The sequence below is a fragment of the Grampus griseus genome (assembly GCF_964374135.1).
Source record: "Grampus griseus genome assembly, chromosome: 20".
NCBI classification, from domain to species: Eukaryota; Metazoa; Chordata; class Mammalia; order Artiodactyla; family Delphinidae; genus Grampus; species Grampus griseus.
The window spans coordinates 38,394,944-38,412,784 of record NC_139014.1 but is presented as its reverse complement, the minus strand read 5'-3'; the positions used below and the strand labels follow the sequence as shown (position 1 = coordinate 38,412,784).

The following is a 17,841-nucleotide window of genomic DNA, read 5'->3' as shown; positions in this document are numbered from 1 at the left end:
GTCTGGTCCCCTCCTCTCTGTCCCCACTGTCCCCCAGGCCCACTGTACCGCTGGCCACCCTGTGAGGCTTGCTCCTCCTCAAAGCCCTGTCCTTTGTTCACTGTGTCCCAGTCCCTTGCACACAGTAGGTGCTCAGAAAACTGAATGAGTGAACCAACGAGCGAAGGGTCTGATTCCGGGAGGGTCTCCTATGCCAGCCTGCGAGGACTGGGTCTCGGTCTGGGCAGTAGAGCCACTGCAGGGCTCTGAGCAGGGGCCACCTGCTGTTGGTGGAGGATGCTTTGGAAACGGGGGAGGCTGGGAGGCCAGGTACCTTGATAGTCCAGGTGGGAGCTGATGAGGCCTGAGCCTCAGAGGAACAGTTACTCTGAGGACTGATTCCTTGTGGTGGGGAGGGAGGGGGCGAGGGGGAGGGGCGCTGGGTCGGGGACCAGGGAGCGGAGAGGGCTTCGGGCAAGGTGCCTGGAAGACACCCCCCCGCCCGCCCCCGCTCCCCCCCCCCCCGACGCTGGGGAGGAGTTCAGCATGTGGAAGGAATCTGGAAGGGAAGTCAAATGAGAAATGGAAAATTAGAAGTCATTCATGTGTAGTGACGGGCAGAGAAAACGCGCATGTAATTCTATTTTTAAGAAGCGGGCAGTAACTATTTCTCAGTTCATACGAGGTGGCAGCAGCACTGATGCTGAGAGGAAGAGCAGCTCTTGGCCGGAAAAACACTTTAAGAGCCCTTGACTGGGTGGAAGGCCTTGGGTTTGCCTGGGAGCAACCTCCCAGGGGAAGGCGTGCTCCGTCCTCCCTGGAGACGCACAACAGGGGCTCGTGTCCAGTGATGGGGCTGACAACCGTGAGAAGCTATGTCCCGCCTTCCATTTTAAAGACTCCTGGTGTGTAATTACCCTTTACCTCAGAGCTCAATAATATAAAGGCAAATAACCAATTAAAATGGGCAAAGGATCCGAACAGACGTGTCTGCACAGGAGACGTGCAGAAGGCCAGTAGCGCAGGAAAAGATGCTCGATAGCATTAGACTTCAGGGAAATGCAAATCAAAACCACAGTGAGGTACCACCTCACATCTGTGAGAATGGCCATCATCACAAAACCAAGAAGTAAGTGTGGAAGACGTGGAGAAACTGGAAACCTCGTGTGCTGCCGGTGGGAGCGGAAAGTGGTTCAGCTGCTGTGGAAAACGGTCTGGAAGTTCCTCCAAAGGCTAAATATAGAGTTGCCATGTGAGTCCGTAATTTCCCTGCTAGAGAATAGCCAGGAGAAATTTTAAAAAAGTGTCCATAAAAAAAACACACCTGCACGTGAATGTCCACAGCAGCCCTGTTCACAGACCCCAGAAGGTAGAAGCGACCCCGGTGTCCATCAGCAGGTGATCAGATGAACAAGCGTGGTCCATCCACATGGTGGGATGTCATTCTGTCGTAAAGAGGACGGAAGTACTGACACCTGCTACAACGTGGGAGAACCTCAGATGCATTGCTCTCAGTGAAAGACGCCAGATGTAAAAGGTCACCTGTCGCCTGGTTCTGTTTATATGAAACTTCCAGGACAGGCAAATCCATGGAGACAGAGAGTAGATCACAGGTGGCAGGGGTGGGAGCCAATGGGCTCGTGTCTCCACGTGGATGCCGGAAGTGTTCTGGAAAGAGCTGGTGACGATGGTCGTACGACATTGTGAATGTGCTGAAAAGCACTGAATTGTACACGTTAGCACGGTTAAAATGATTGATTTTATATCAGTACAAAAACTTCTTTAAGTGTATGGAAACTCTCTGTACATTCTGCTCAATTTTTCAATAAACCTAAAAGTATTCTGAAAATAAGGTCTGTTAATTAAAAAAGCAGAATAAAACATGAAGTGGCCATGAGAAGGGTGCAGTCTGTGGCCCTGGGCCCCGCGGTGCCACTAGCAGGCCTCTGGGCACTGGGACCCCCCTCGTGCGCTCAGGGTCGTCAAGGCCGCCCGCGCCTCCCGAACCCCCCAGCTCACCCCGTCCTCTTCCTGAGCGAAGTCTGAGCTTCGCACGGTCCTCAGAGGCCATCTGCCCGGAGCTGGATAAAGGGCTGCTGCCTTTGACACTCACAACAAGCTCGTGAGGAACTGGGGGCCCAGAGAGGTAAAGGCATCCGCCCGGCATCAGTCAGTGCATGTGTGCACATCTGGGCAGACCCCAGGTGTGCCCGGTCCCCGCGTGGGCAGGAGGGGAGCTGCTGTCGGTCAGCTCCTGGCCTCTGGATGGCAGTGCTCTGAGTCAGAGATACAGAGCCATGGCCCTGGAAACACAGAAGTACACTCCCACCGGCATACACAGACCATACTGACACACCCATTCACACACATGCGTGGATGCTGAAGCAGACTTGCACACGCCTGGAAACACACAGACACACACACACACACACACGCACACTGAAACAGAACCAAACGCTACCATCACATGACACACACCTGAGGGCCTGGGCCCAGAGCTGGGCTGACAGAGGGGGAAGCCTGTCGGGGTGGGGTGGGACTAGGCTGGCTTTGAGTTTCCCGTGGTCTGTGGGTCACTGTGACCCGGCCGGTCCTCCCCACCGGGCACGTGGCCGCCTGGGGCCCAGGCAGCCCACTTTAGATGCCGCTGGGCAAGTTGGGATCAGTGGAGGGGCAACTCCAGGACCAGGCAGGGTGCTCCGAGAGCTGCCCCCGTAGCTGAAGGCTAACTCTGCTTCCAATTCATTAAACCTCCAACGGTCTGAGTCCTCGAGGGCAGAGCCTGGGTCTCCTCACTGGACCCCGGGCGGCACAGCCAACGGTACGAGCGGCGGCTCTATGACAGTAGTCACGCAGGACAAGCGTTTACTAAGTGCTCTGTGTGCGCCGGGCCCTGCGCTGAGAGCGCAAGCCCCTCCCACCCGCCCCACGACCTATAAGGTCCGTTCTGTCATTGACTCTCACACGGATGGGAAACAGAGCTCTGCAGAGGCGGAAGCACCTGCCCAAGATGCTCCTGGAGCCAGGCTGTGTCTGTCAGCTACTACTGCAGTGATGCTGCGGAAAGACTGCCCACACCAGGGCCTTATGGCCACGAGACTTACACTCAGGCTGCGGTGCTGCCTGACCTGGCCAAGTCCAGGCCTTCTCCAGGGGTGTTTGCTCTGGGGTCCAGGCCATGTGCTTCTCGCGCTGGTCACTGGGGCCCAAGGAGCCCGAGCAGATCACATGGGCCACATTCAGGGCCTTCGCCTCATCTAATGGCTCTGTATGTCCTGCCCGCTATGGTTGCATCAGCCCGAGCAGCTCCCAGGCCCAGGCCCAGGCCCAGGTGGACGGCACAGGGACATCCGCTCTGCCCTCAGTGAGAGGGGAAGCGTGAGGGCCAGTGTTTGCTGAGCGATAATCCAACCTCCTGCTTGGGCTTAACTCAGAACCTGGGGCCACACGAGCATGTGACGTGGCCTCCATTTGTGGACAGCGGGAACGGGGGGGACACAAGGGTCAGGCCTATGGGGTCACGGTCCCGGCTCCAACTTCCTAGGCCTCACTTTTCTCATCTGTACAGTGGACAGTTGGGCAGTACAAACGGGATAAAGTGTCTCAAGTGCTTGGCTCAAGGCCAGCTCAGAGGAAGTCCTCAATACATAGTGTTCTCTAGCTGTTCTCAACAGGGGCCCACAAACCCCTCCTTGGAGTCATTTGGAAAGGTTTGTGGGGCGTTTCGGGTTGGGGGTGTATTTCCAGGGTGAGGGCCAGGGATGCCCATGTTTGCCCACAGCACAGAGCGTTGTCCCACTTGCCCTTGTCCAGAAACCTGAGCAGGTTCTGACCCGGGCATCTCCTATCTGGCCTGCGAGGGGCAGAGGCTGTACCAGGAGGAGACCCAGCATCTCCCACAGATCCAGCGGGTCTGCTGGCTGCTGGGACACTGGCTCCTCCGTAGGGATTTTCCCCTTAGATGTTGGAGATGCCAGCATACCAGGGACTCATGGACCAGGCAGCAGGGGCTGGGGTGACAGCCTGGACCCTGGCTGCCTCTGAGCTGCCCTCCTGACTTGGACTATGAAACCCCAGGAGTTTTGTGAATTGGTAAGAACAACAGGCCAGGGCGACGGCCGAGCAGGTAACACAGAGGAAAGGAAATAGCTGAACCCGTGCATCTCTGCGGAGAAGAGGCCCATGCCCAGAGGTCGAGCTCAGGCACCGGGAAGGGCAGCTGGAAGCAGGTTCAGAGGTCGCAGCACTGAGGGGACGCTCTGGCCCCGAGACCACCAGACAAAACCCACTTGAGGGCCAGTCTGCTCAACGGGACAGCGGGTGAAATTCGGACGTGGCCTCAGCGTTAGCTGTCCTCTGTATCCACCATAAACCTGCTGATTCTGATCATTGTATTGAGGTTTCCCAGGAGAATGTCTTTGTTCCTAGGAGAAATATCCACTGGAGGGTTTAGGGGTGAAGAGTCTGCACGTGCTCTCAAATAGTTCATAGAAAAATAACTCCAGGGCTTCCCTGGTGGCGCAGTGGCTAAGAATCCGCCTGCCGATGCAGGGGACACGGGTTCGAGCCCTGGTCCGGGAAGATCCCACATACCGCGGAGCAACTAAGCCCGTGCGCCACAGCTACTGAGCCTGCGCTCTAGAGCCCACGAGCCACAACTCCTGAAGCCCGCGCGCCTGGAGCCAGTGCTCTGCAGCTAGAGAGGCCACCGCGATGAGAAGCCCGTGCACTGCAACGAAGAGCAGCCCCTGTTCGCCGCAAGTAGAGAAAGCCCGCGTGCAGCAATGAAGACCCAACGCAGCCAAAAATAAATACATTAAAATAATAAATTTTAAAAAATTAAAAAAAAACCCTCCATATAGGGACTTCCCTGGAGGTCCAGTGGTTAAGACTCTGCACCTCCACTGCAGGGGGCACGGGTTCAATCCCCAGTTGGGGAGCTAAGATCCTGTATGCTACACTTGTGGCTCGGCCAAGAAAAAAAATCCACCCCCCCCAAATAAAACTCCTTATAAACAGATAAAGCAAATGCTGGAGAATGAAAATGGGTCAATCTAGTGAAGGGTATAGAGGTGTTTATTGCATAATTCTTCCAAATTTTTTGTGGCTTGGAAAATTTTCAAGGTAAAAAAAATTTTTAATCACTTAAGAGTTACAACGGCCCCATTCATTTAATTTAAAAGTTCAAGAGATTGCTAAGACTGAGGCTCACAGTTCTTTCTGAAAGAAAGCCCAGGAGGTGCACTGTTAAATAGTGCAAATGAAACACTATTCTGATCAAAAAGAAAAGCACATGGGAAAACGTCCAACATCACATATAATGGGGAAAAAACACGTTAAATAAGGTATAATTATTCAACTATTAAATTAATGTAAGTATATTTGGAAGAATAAGATCCCATGCTGGTGAGGAAGTGAGGCACAAACCTGTGGAAAGAGGTTGGGCTGACTGTATCCTCTGTGCTCCCGGCAACAGTCCTAAACGAGACTCTGCACGTGGAGCTGACGCTGTGCGCAAGGCCCTGGCCCGTCCTCAGCGCTGATCATGGTCGCTTCCAGCTCCTGCTCAGGCTGTGCCCGAGGGGCAGCCTGCACAGTCTTCAGCCTGAAGACCTGCTGAGACTCCACTCGCCCTGAGCTTTGGGCCAGGACTGCTGGTTCTTGTGCACACGCTCAGCCCCTATTACACCCCACAGCCCTCAGAGCACCCAGCGCCCCACCCCAACCCCTCTCCTCCGCTCCTGGAACCTGGGATTAAACGGGAAAGGCCCCTCCTCCAAGAGGCTCCTCGAAGCCGTGTCCCCCGCCTGACCCACTCCAGCCAGGTAAAGTGCCTGGTGGGTCCAGGGAACTCGAAGCAGCTAGAACTTGTCTCTGGGGTTTAAAAAAAAAATGTTTTGGGTAATTCCCAAATGTTGGGGGCTGCGGTAGTTGCCTTCCTGTTTTCTAGCTTAATCCACCTGTGTTTGGGAGAATAAACTATGTGATCGCAATCCTTCGAAATCTATCGAGATTTGCTCTATGTGCCTCTGCATGTGGTCGACATTGGCCAATGCTCTGCGTGACCTTGACAAGAACGTATACTCTGCCGCTAATGGGAGGAGGTTTTGTGGGGAATCAAACCCTATGGGGGTTTCCCTGACTTTTCTCTCAGTGACCAAGATAAATATTTTAACTCCCACAAGATGTTTCTATTGTTACAAACGTCCAATATTGATTAGCTTTAACGGCTAATTTTCAGTGCTCTTCACTCCTTCCAGCGTTCCCAGGCTCCCGACCAGCCTGCTGGGGATGAATTCTCTTAACCTTCCTTTGTCTGAAAACACCTTTACTTTGTCTTCATTTTTGAGGGATAATTTCACTGGACTGAAATTCAGTTTTGACCGTCATTCACTCATGTATTCGTTTGCTGGGTGAGTATTTGATGAGCCCTGACTGGTGCTGAGTGTGTGCAGGTGCAGGAAACGCCCTTGCTCTCCAAGAAGAGAGGGAAGTGTGTGCCTGGCAGAGGGAGAGGGATGTGCAAAGGCCCCATGGCTGGAGCACAGGGAGCAAGAAGGGCTGGGGAGGCGGCTGCACCTGGGCCACTTGGGACCTTGTGGGCGAGGGATCACGCTTTGCCCTCGTCCTATTATAGGAGCAGTGAGGCTTCTCAGAAAAGACAAAGCTTTAACTGGCCCGTGAAGGGTGCATGTGGTGAAAAGAAGCTGAGAAGGGGGCAGAAACCTGGTGGGGTTGAGCACTGACTGTCTGAACCAGGGCTGGCTCCTGCAGTGGGTCCTGTGCTGGGCTTTGGGTCACCTGCTCCATTCTGGTGGTAAAGACCAGGCTTGGCTCTAGGCTGGCAGTTCCCAAGCCCGTCACTCATTTGGCTGTGTGACTGTGGTCCCTTCCACGTGAGTCAGCTTGCCATCTCTCCTTCACTGGGTTGTTATCAGGCTCAGAGAAAACGGTGCTGAGCGCTGGGCCTGCAGCTTTGCAAGAGTTCAAACATCTTAGCTCTTGTTTTTATGGTTAGGATTTTCTCATCTGCTAAGAGTCAGAGAGGGTAAGTCGCTTGCCCTAGGCCACACAGCCAGGATCCTTCACCCTCCCCATTCCACTGACAGGGTCCCTGAGGCCCAGAAAGGTGGTTTGCCCAAGGATGCCCCAAATATGGGAATGGCAGAACTATTCACTCATTCACTATTTATTGAGTGCCTGCTTTGTGCCAGGAGTGACCCAGGTGCCAGGGACAGAGTGGTGTAGGAACAGATAAACCCTGCCCTCGGGAAGCTCATATCCTCCTGGGGGTGACTGATGCTACACAGAATAAATAAGTAAACCAAATACATTTGTTAGGTGGTGACAAGGGCTTTGGAGAGAAATACAGTTGGGAAGGGGAAGGAGAGTGGGGGGAGGCTGACAAGTCCAGTCGAGCGGAAAGGTGGCCCTTGACTTGAAGGAGGTGAGGGAGGGGCTCTTAGGACATCTAGGGGAGCAGCATTCCAGGCAGAAGGCACAGCGTGTGCAAAGGTCCTGAGGTGAGAGTGTGCCTGGGGTGCTCCAGGCCCAGCAAAGAGCCCGCAGCGATTGCTGGTGCTTCCTGGGCCTTGAATTCAGGTGAATCTGCTGCGAAGCCCTCCTCCCAGCAACAGAGGTCTCTGGGGAAGGGGCTCCTCCCCAAGCCCCGGCGGAAGGGAGAGTTTACTCTTTATGAGCGGTGCTGCCCTGCCCCAGCTCCCACCCGGCTCCTACAGAACCTGCCGTGGTTAGGGTGGGGGCAATCAGGCCTGGATGTAGGAGGGGAGCTGGGCATCATGGCCGCGGCCCCTCAGTCCCCTCCTGGTTTTAAAGAACTCGCGATGACCTGGTTTCCGGTGACCTGCGGTGCCCGCCACCGCCCCAGCCTCCCCCTGCTTCCCACCCCTCAGGGGACGCTGCCCAGCCTGCCTCCTCACCCACGTCCTCCCGGGGACTCGCAGGCCTCCTAGCTAGTACCCGGCTCCGCTGGGCCCCCGTCATGGGCAGTCCTAAGCCGCAGCGTGTTCATGCGCGTCAAGAGTATGATCTTAGGCAAGTCTTGATTGTATGGAAAGGAGGGAGACAGGCATCTGCTGAGAACCTACTGCGTGCCGGGCTGATCCTATCGGGAGATACTATCGTACCTATTTTATGAACAGAAAAGAGACTCAGAGTAGGGGAAGGTTTGGGTTTTACCCAAGGCCACTCAATAAGCAAATGTTAATTTTAGTAATAAAAGCTGCTTTTGGTGATTGCTGGGAGCCAGGCAGTCAGATCCAGGGCCACTGGGGGAGGGAGGACGGCAAAGAAATGGCTGTTAGCTTTGATCCCCTCCCAGCAAAGGTCAAACTCCTGGCCAGAGAGGTCATCTGGAGATGTTTGTCCTGGAGCTGCCTGGGAGACACTCATGATAAATGGCTCCCATATCTGAAGAGCTATCAAGGGGCAAAGAGAGATAACCCTGAGGGTAGAAAGGGGCTGTTTGCTAAAGCTGCAGCAAGAGGGACTTTGGGTCGGTATCTGGAGCAAACATCCTGTCCGACAGAGCAGCACGCTGCCTCAGAAGTGACTTCTCTGTTTGCCAGGGTTGCCGGAAAAGGCATATTCCCCGGAGAGAGGTCGGCCTGGGGACACCCCTGCAAGCTCACACCTGGGAGTTTTCAAAGGGCCAGGCAAGACTTCTGCCCCCAGATTTCTTCAGCAGGAGGGTTTTGATCTGAACAGTCCCGATCGATCACACTGGAAGCTGAGTTTGGCTTCTGCACATCTGGGTGTGTTCCTTTCATGGAGCCAGAGTGGTGGGGGTGGGTTAGCGGTGGAGGAGTGGATTCCTCTAGTTGCATCAGCTATGGTGTGACCTCTGACATTTACCTTTCTTTGTTCCCAGATAAACCAAACACACAAAAACTAATATTCCTGGCTTAATAAAAGAATGGGGGGTGGGGGGGAGGAGAGTGGCCTGGTAGGTGGGGAGAAAACTGGGGCTTGGGTGAAACAGACTGTAGTTGGGGGGGGGAGTGCTCCCTGGGGGCCCTCCCCCTTGGTGGGCTCTCCAGAATTGGCTCTGGTTCCGGAAGGCCCTGCCTGGACACCCTGACGGGGTGGTCAGTGAGCAAACCAGCCCTGCAGCACCTGCTGTGCACCCAGCCCATTCGTGGCCAGTGGTTCTCAAGCACTTCCCACGGGTCAGGTCCTGTGCAGTGGGTTTTACCAGCAGCTATTTCCCTTTTACTTTTGAGAAAACGAAAGCTGCCTGCAACCACAGAGCTAGTGCACCTAGCTAGCTAGATGCCAGCATCCTTCCTGTCTCTTGGTGGGCCTGCCCCATCCTAGGGAGGCTGTGGTCAGCACAGGGGTGGGCACACGGTGGCAGCTCACAAATGCTCTGGGCTGGTAGGTGCTGAGGGCCAAGGGGGAGAGAAGTGGGCCGGAATCAGGAAGCAGAGGGACTGCCAGGGCTCCCAGGTATGTGACACCTAGCTACCAAAGGGGCTCTCTTGGGACCCAACCAGCTAAAATCCCACCTACTTTTCTAAACCCCTTCCCTCCCGCTGTCCCCCCTCCACCACTACTCCAGCCTTTTCCGGATTACTGAGGACTCCTCTGGTCTCCAGGCACCTGCACAGGTGGTCCCTCTTCCCACCCCCGCAATTTGCATGTCTGCCACCTTCTCCGGCGCACAGGCCTCCCTCGGGCCCTTCCCTGAGCATTCCAGGGCAGTGTCCCCCGCTTTGCCATCCCAGCCCGCATCAAGCTATAATCCTTTATTGTGCTGCTCGGCTCTCATCTCCCAGGGGACAGTGAGGGCAGCCCCGGTGAGTGCTCGAGGGCCAGTGGAGGAGGGGTCGCAACCGGGTGGGGGGTCGGGAGCTGCGGGGTGTGCCCGCCCCCCCGCCACAGGCAGCCTGAGGAGGGGCGGGGGGCCGAGCCGGCCAAAGTCCAGGTCCGCGGGGCTGCGCAGCGCGCTACTTAAACCTACGACCCGCCGCAGCCGGCCAAGGACAGGGACACTAGGTCAGTTGGCGGACCGACTGGGGAGCCGGGGTCCGGGGTCCGGCGGGTGGGGGCCCAGCAGCCCCGTGGCCTACTCGGGACTGGCAGGCGCCGCAACGGGCGGCCCTGGGACTTGTAGTTCTCGGCTCCGCGAGAGGCTGGTGCGAGCCCGGGAGCGCGCCGCTGCGCGGGGACGGGGACTACATTTCCCAGAAGGCCGGGGAAGCGCGGTCACCGGGAAAGCGCCGCGTCCGGCGGCGCTTCCCGGGCGTGATGGGGCCGGTCTTGGCGGTTGGGGGCTGCCGCGAGGCCCGCGCTTGGTCCCTGCAAGGCGGCCCGCGGCCGATGGGGCCAGGCCGGGCGGGGCCCATGCGCAGCTCGGTGGCGGCGCCCGACTGCTGCGGGGGCCTCGGCAACTTGGACTTCAGGAAGGTACCGACCGCGCCGGCAGCCGGGCCAGGAGGGGGGTCGCTAGGGCTGCTGGGTCCGCGGCGGGCGGTGCCACCGCCTACGCCCGCGGGCGGTGCCGCCGTTACCAGGCAACGGGGGCGGGGCGGGGCCGCGGGTGCGTGCGTGTGAGTGCGAGTGCGCGTGTGCGCACCCGTAACCGCGCGTGGGAGTGCGTACACGTGTGCACCTACGGGATCGCTAGGCTCCGGGGAGGAGGTGCCCCGAGCTGAGGCCGGAGGACAGGCCTCCTCCCGGGTGGACTGGCGGGGAGTTGCGGCCTGCGGAGCCCCGCACGGGCCGGACCGGGATGGGCCAGGCGGGACCTGGTTCTGAAGACCAGCCGGGCCCCTGGCCCCGGCCCTTAGAGTCTCCTCTGAGACAAGACATTAACCTTTTCGGCGTCAGCCACTCCCCGTGGAGCTCCCAAGAGGTCCCTGCCCGAGGCCGCCTTTTGTGGTCCATTCATTGGTACAGCCGGTACCGATCGAGAGCAGGTGTCCACTGAAGAAAAACGCACAACCTAATGGTTGCGAGTTGTGTTCTGTTGGGGACCTTACTGAGGACTCTAGCCCAGGAAAGAGCCTCTCAGTAGCTCTGAGGGGGAGCCAGGATATATAGGAGTTTTTGCTGGAAGAAAACCCACATCGAACATCAAAAGACTACTGCTAAACACAAAAAAGCAGACATCTTGTACATGATTTTAGCACTTTTCTATTTGTGGGAAGATGCAAGAGTCTGGGCTCCTTGAAATTATTCCTCAGAACTGCATCTTAACTGCCTGGGGCCTGTCTCCTGTTTTTCTCCATCCTGAATCCCCCCTCAGGGTGAACTGTGGGGTTGGCAGCAGCAGCCGATGGCTTGATGGGGGGCGACTTCCCTTGTTTACCGGAATGGCAGGCGGCATTCTTTGTCGGCTCTCACTGACCATTCACTCCACTGAGGCTGGAAATTGAAAATTCTCTGCCGGAGATAAAACTGGTCAATGTTTTAGAAACTGGCTTGTGGGGAGGTGGGTTGAGATCCTGAGATAGCTGGTCCCTATCTGAGGAGGTGACCTCTGATCTGAGCCCTGAGTGATACGCCCTGGGGGGGTGGGGGCCCAGGTGCTCTGGTGGGGGGCTGGCAGACCAAGGCCTTGAGGAGGAGTATCTGTTCAAGAACAAAGAGAAGCCTAGCCCAAGGGGACCCTCGGCATTGCCTGGCTTGGGGTGGATGTTTCATGGGTGAGACCTACGGGGGAAGGATGGGGCACCATTAACTGGAGGTGGGGAAGCCTTCGGGGCTTCTGGTGGAAATCAAGGGGGCAGTGGGCCCCGCTGCAGGGTTAGGGTCCTGCCCTCAGGTCTAGGCAAGGCCTGTGTTCTAGACCTAGCAGCGGGGGAGGGGGAGATTTCCTGGGTGTTGGGGGGAAGGTCTTTTCTGCCCTTCTTCCCTTCCCTGTGGGGCTGTGCAGTTGGAGCGATCTGGGAACCTTTCAGGGGACAGGTCAGGGTGACCCTCGTTGGCTAACATTCCGTTTTTTCCACTGCAGCCCTATTGGTACAGTTAAGCTTCCTGTTGCCAACAACGCTGAACGTTGTGTATTTGTCCTACTTGGCAGCCCTCCTCCCTCAGTGAAAACCTCTGGTTTTGAGAGATGTCATCCTCGGGATGGTTTCTCTGCAGCTGGGCGTCTGAGCTGCATGATGGCAGCGGGTTGGCCCCGCGCCGTCCCTTGGCGGTAATATGTCACGCTGAGAATCTAAACTCCTCTAGTAGCCACAGTTGAAAGAGTAAAGAATCAGTGAATCACTTTTGACAATATATTTGACCTAATACGTAAAATATGTCATTTCATCACGTGGCACCGCACGTCCTCAGCAGCCACACGTATGCTGACGTGCAAGCATGGGCACGGTGCCCTTGACCACTAGCTCCTGGGCCTGCTCCAGCTGGTGCGGAATTTGGGCTTTGTTTTGAGCTTAGAAAGTCCCCCCTTGGGCTGAGGCGCGTCCCCGCTGCAGCCTCGTTGACCGAGGCTCTCCCTGCCCGGGACTCAGCCAGGCTCCTCAGCTGGGCAGCTGAGGGAAGCCCGCTGGCTGGTGGGCGATGGAGCCGGACTGAAGGGCTCCAGTGGGGCCTCGGGGTGCTGGCTTCTTTGGGAGCACAGGCTGCCAGGGCACAGTCGGGGGGCCCCTTTCATGCCCATATCCAGATGGTTCTCCAGCCCTTGTGGTGTAGGTGTCAAGAGGGGCCCTTCAGTTACCTGCTCTGTGAGATGGGACCTTTGTCAGCTGTAAAGTGCAGCCCACCTGAGGGTGGGTGCTCTTCAGAAGGCAAGGCCGCTGTGTTCAGGCAGCGTCGAGACCATGCTGGGCGACAGGCCCCTTGGGCTGCGCGGTCCCTGTTTGTGACTCATCTGTGACCATTTGGGAGGCAAATCCCAGGGGCAGGTAGGAGCTGCCTTCCGGGGCGAGATGTTTGCCTGCTGCACTGAGTTGTTTTTCAAACTCTTTTGGCGTTATCACATTAGTTAGAATAAACAGCAGGCTGTTTCTCTGGACGACTTACTGTGTGAAGTTCTCAAGGACATAATTTTTGTCTTCAGTGTTTTTGAGTCAGAGTCCAGACCTTGGGCAAGTCACGTAAGCGGGCAGAACCTCGGTTTCTTCTCCTCTGTTGAGGTGATCGTGGGGCTTTACTCATCCGTCTGTCAGTATGGATGTTCTTTTCTTTTTAAAAACAAATATTATGTGTTTTGGCTGCGTTGGGTCTTAGTTGTGGCACGCGGGATCTTCGTTGAGGTATGTGGGATCTTTTGTTGTGGCACACGGGCTTCTCTCTAGTAGTGGCGTGCGGGCTTCTCTCTCTAATAGTGGTGTGTGGGCTCCAGAGCGCGTGGGCTCTGTAGTTTGCGCCACGCGGATTCTCTAGTTGAGACACGCAAACTCAGTAATTGTTGCGCGGGCTTTAGGTGCCCTGCAGCATGTGGGATCTTAGCTCCCTGGCCAGGGATCGAACCTGCATCCCCTGCATTGGAAGGCGGATTCTTTACCACCGGGCCACCAGGGAAGTCCCTATTTGTGTTCTTTATTTTATTTTAATTTTTATCGTATTGTATTTATTTATTTATTTATTTTGGCTGCATTGGGTCTTCGTTGCTGCGCGTGGGCTTTCTCTAGTTGCGGCGAGCGGGGGGGGTACTTTTTGTTGCAGTGCGCGGGCTTCTCATGGCAGTGCCTTCTCTTGTTGTGGAGCATGGGCTCTAGGCGCGCGGGCTTCAGTAGTTGTGGCTGGCAGGCTCAGTAGTTGCGGCTCATGGGCTGTAGAGCGCAGGCTTGGTAGTTGTGGCGCAAGGGCTTAGTTGCTCCGTGGCATGTGGGATCTTCCTGGACCAGGGCTCGAACCCGTGTCCCCTGCATTGGCAGGCGGATTCTCAAGCGCTGCGCCACCAGGGAAGCCCCCTACTTGTGGTCTTTAACAAGGACCTTTCTGGTACTGATCTCTAGTTTGATTCTGCTTTGGTTCAAGAACGTACACACTTTTACTGTTTCTTTCTTTTTCTTTTATGAGCACTTGCGAGGGATGAGCCTCCTGCTGTTATGGGGGCTGGTGCTCTGGCCCACCTTGTCCTCACCGATTTTCTGCCTACCCGTTTTGGCTTCATGTGTTAGCCTCAGTGTTTTAGTCTGAAAAATGGGCAAAAACAGGGTTGTGGGCGGACTCAGTCACAGAGTAATAAGTGAGCTTCCTGTATCATCTCACTTAATCCTCCTGATGGTCCCAGGAAGGAGGGGCCACCCCCGTCAAAGTTTACCCAGGTTCCCACAGGGCATCGGACCCTGTCTCAGGACAGGCTCTGTCGCCTCTGCAAAGCCCTGGCCCAGGGCTCGGTCAGCTGGCTTCCTGTCACCACTGCCTTGGACACAGAACTGCGTCCTTAGGTAAATAGCCTTAGGCACCAGCGTTGGGGGGGGGGACCTGTCCGGGGCCCCTGAGGGCGAATGTAGAGAGAGGTCTGCGGCTTATGGCCCCCGCAGAGGAGAGGAGGCCCCAGACCCACTCCCAGGAAGGGCCCACTTTGCCCCATGGACGCGGGACCCCACGGGCCCTCAGAGCCTCGCGGCGCATGGCCCAGGACAGGCTCATCGCAGGAAGAGTGTGAATAATCAGCTTCCTGGAAGGAGTCATGGATTCGGAACACCGGGGCAGTCGCTGGCCGCTGTCTGTACCGTAGGAAAGCAGAGCCTTCAGGTGGTCTCCAGTGCTGTCTCGCCCCCCGTCCCAGCGTGTGGGCCGCACCCCTCGCTGGCTGTTCCTTAAGAAGGGAGCATTCCCCGAGGGCCCCTCCAGAGAGCATGTCTGAGCGCTGGCATCAGGCGCACAGGGAGCACCCTCTGCCCCTTGTATCCTGGCACCTGTTTTCCCCTCTCATCCCCCAGGGTGGAGGTGGGTCATGGAGCTTCCTGTGGTCCGTCCTGGAGGGTGAGGGGGAGCCCCCAGCCCAGCCTGGATTATCCGCTGCCCAGAGACCTTCTGCGCCTGGTGCCCCCGCCATGGGGTCGTGGCCGCTCCTTCTTGTATGCGCCAGGCTCGGGGCTTGCAGCAGAAGTTTCCCAGTAAATGTCTCCTGAATCACCGAGAAGGCCCGGAGACGGAGGGTCCAGCTGGAGGCCCGCCCCGCTGCCCCCACCCCGTCCCCTTCCCCCGGCAGTGAGCGGTACGTGGGTCCCAGCTGCGGTCGATGTGACTTTGATTCCCTGGGCCCCTGCTGTTTGTTTGGATGTCACAATGTGACCCTGGGTGCTGTTGACCCTCGCACGGTGAGCGGCATGGGCTCTAGCCGCTGAGCCCCTCGCGGGAGTGCTGCCCGGGCAGCGGTAGGTAGCCCATCTCCTCTCTGTTCCAGCGCCAGGACTCCGCGGCCTTGGAGCCAGAGGGGGGCTCCGTTGTTAGGGTTACTGGGAGCAGAAGGCCAGGACTTCCGCTGCTTTAATCAGGTTGGGCAGAGGGTGGGTGGGCCCCGGTGGGCCCCTCCCCTTAGTCGAGGTGGCCCACAGGGGTACAGGGTGACGGGACGGGGGTCTGGGACCCTCCTGCTCTGCTCTTGCCTGACCCGGGAGGGCACCCTTTCCAGCGGGTTTTGGGGGTGACAGCAACCAGGACGGGACCTGCAGGCCTCTGGAGCGGGAAGCCAGGAGGGGGCCCTCTGCTGCCACCTGACTTGTCCGTCATTCTTTCCTGCTCGGTGGGCCCTTCTCTGGGCAACGCAAATCCCCCCTCAAGGTGACCGGATACTTCCTGGATGAGAGGTTGACCGAGGGCCCTGGGACCTGGGCGGGGGCCGAGGTTCCAGTTTTGACCAGTTCAGCCCTAACAGGGAGCCCGGGCCGGATGTCTGCTGCTGGCCACCTCAGCCAGTGTCACTGCTTAACCGCTCTGCCTCAGTTTCCCCTCCGCCTCTGCTCTCCTAAAGGCGAAGAAGCAGTCTCTCTCCCGCTCACTTGCCCGGCCTCCTTGGGAGCGTTCGGGACTCATCCTCACTCCAGTGCCTGAACCCGGAATCTGGAATCTGGAATCCGGAAGCGCTGGCCTGGCCTGGCCCCCGGGAGCCTCTGGCTCTCTGAGCTGGCACGACAGCGGCGCTCGTCTTGCTGGGTGGTGGCCCAAGGTGAGGTGTGAGAACTTATATAGGTGCGCACTGGCCTTGTTTCAGGGGCTTAGCTCGCAGACCCCCAGAGTGGAGCCTCCCGGGGTGCTCAGCGTCTGCTGAATGACGAGCAGTGGAATTCTTAAAAATATCTGGAGCTTGGGGCTTCCCTGGTGGCGTAGTGGTTGAGAGCCCGCCTGCGAGGCTGCCGATGCAGGGGACGCGGGTTCGTGCCCCGGTCCGGGAGGATCCCACATGCCGCGGAGCAGCTGGGCCCGTGAGCCATGGCCGCTGAGCCTGCGCGTCCGGAGCCTGTGCTCTGCAACGGGAGAGGCCACAGCAGTGAGAGGCCCGCGTGCCGCAAAAAAAAAAAAAAAGAAAAAGAAAAAAAGGGAGTCTGGCTGACAATGACACCCTTGTCTGCAGAAATGCCATATCAACTCCCGTGGGAGTTGTTGCTGTCATCAGAGTCCGTAACTGGTGAGAAGCATGTTTTGTGGGCGGCCCTAAGCTGGATGTGGTGATTCAGTTGCCAGGCGGGGGCTGGGGGCCGTTGGCAGGAAGCATGGTTTATGTACCCGGCTGGCCCCCAGCTCTGCACCCTGGGCACGGCTGGCCCGCCTGGAGTGGATTCCACACCCCCCCACCCCAGGCCAAGGCTTGTGACTTACCTTCCAGTTGAGGCTTATTGTTATTCTGAATTGCATGTGGAGAGTTGCCATGAATTTCTAAAAAGAAAAAGAAAAATACAAAGAGTAATGCAGGGACTCAGTGAACACTGACCACGCAGAACGTCAGCAGTGTCTCACGATTTTTAAAGGGAGAACTTGGCATTGGAGGCATCCAGCTGTTTCCTCCTCTTGTCCCTAGAGGCAGGGTCTTAGTTCTGTCCCCGGGGACATCTGGGCCACGTCTGGAGCCATTTTCGGTTGTCACAGCTGGGGAGGACGGCCGGCATGGAGTGGGTGGGGGCCACAAAGAGTGACCGGCCTGAGGGTCGACAGCGCAGAGGTGGGGAGACCCGCCCCGGTCACAGGGGGCAATGAATCTGGGGCTCAAAGCTGGCCCTCAAAGCTGGCCCTGGCACATACGGGAGGGGCACTCAGCGCTGTGTGGTGGGTACAGGGTGCTCTGGGCTTCTGCAGCGTCCTTGTCCATTTGACATGTGTTTGAGAACATGGCAGTTTGACACAGACCTGGTCTGTTTCAGTTCGCTGGTTTAGCTGCTTTGGGGACGGCGCATCTGGTTTACCCGAGCCCCCGGAGTGCACACCTGTTCCACGCATGCCGATAGGAACAGCTGTGCACTGTGTGAGCTCTCGGCCAGGTGCCGGGGTTGGGAGCCCCCATACCCAGGAGCGCCGGTCCAGGGGCTGCCGATAGGAACAGCTGTGCACTGTGTGTGAGCTCTCGGGGCAGGGGCTGGGGTTGGGAGCCCCCATGCCCAGGAGCGCCGGTCCAGGGGCTGCCGATAGGAACAGCTGTGCACTGTGTGAGCTCTCGGCCAGGTGCCGGGGTTGGGAGCCCCCATACCCAGGAGCGCCGGTCCAGGGGCTGCCGATAGGACCAGCTGTGCACTGTGTGTGAGCTCTCGGGGCAGGGGCCGGGGTTGGGAGCCCCATACCCAGGAGCGCCGGTCCAGGGGCTGCCGATAGGAGCAGCTGTGCACTGTGTGTGAGCTCTCGGGGCAGGGGCCGGGGTTGGGAGCCCCATACCCAGGAGCGCCGGTCCAGGGGCTGCCGATAGGACCAGCTGTGCACTGTGTGTGAGCTCTCGGGGCAGGGGCC

At 57.6% G+C, this 17,841-nt stretch overlaps 1 protein-coding gene across 8 annotated transcripts in view; it reads left to right on the top strand.

Moving 5' to 3' along the window:
* The first annotated feature begins 9,426 nt into the window (after positions 1–9,426).
* Positions 9,427–17,841, top strand: part of PEMT (phosphatidylethanolamine N-methyltransferase) — a 48,060-nt gene continuing 39,645 nt past the window's right edge. For 3 of the 8 annotated variants that reach the window (XR_014298363.1, XM_082679700.1, XM_082679698.1), the window contains exon 1: positions 10,234–10,407. Coding sequence is in view for 2 of the 8 variants with exons in the window: in XM_082679700.1 (XP_082535826.1) it covers positions 10,249–10,407 (159 nt within the window). In the remaining 6 variants the exon portion in view is untranslated. Of the gene's footprint in view, positions 9,448–9,942; positions 9,997–10,233; positions 10,408–14,235; positions 14,349–15,191; positions 15,285–15,383; positions 15,405–17,841 lie in introns of those variants that run through there. The other 5 variants (XM_082679705.1, XM_082679703.1, XM_082679701.1 and 2 more) reach the window with 5 other exon arrangements.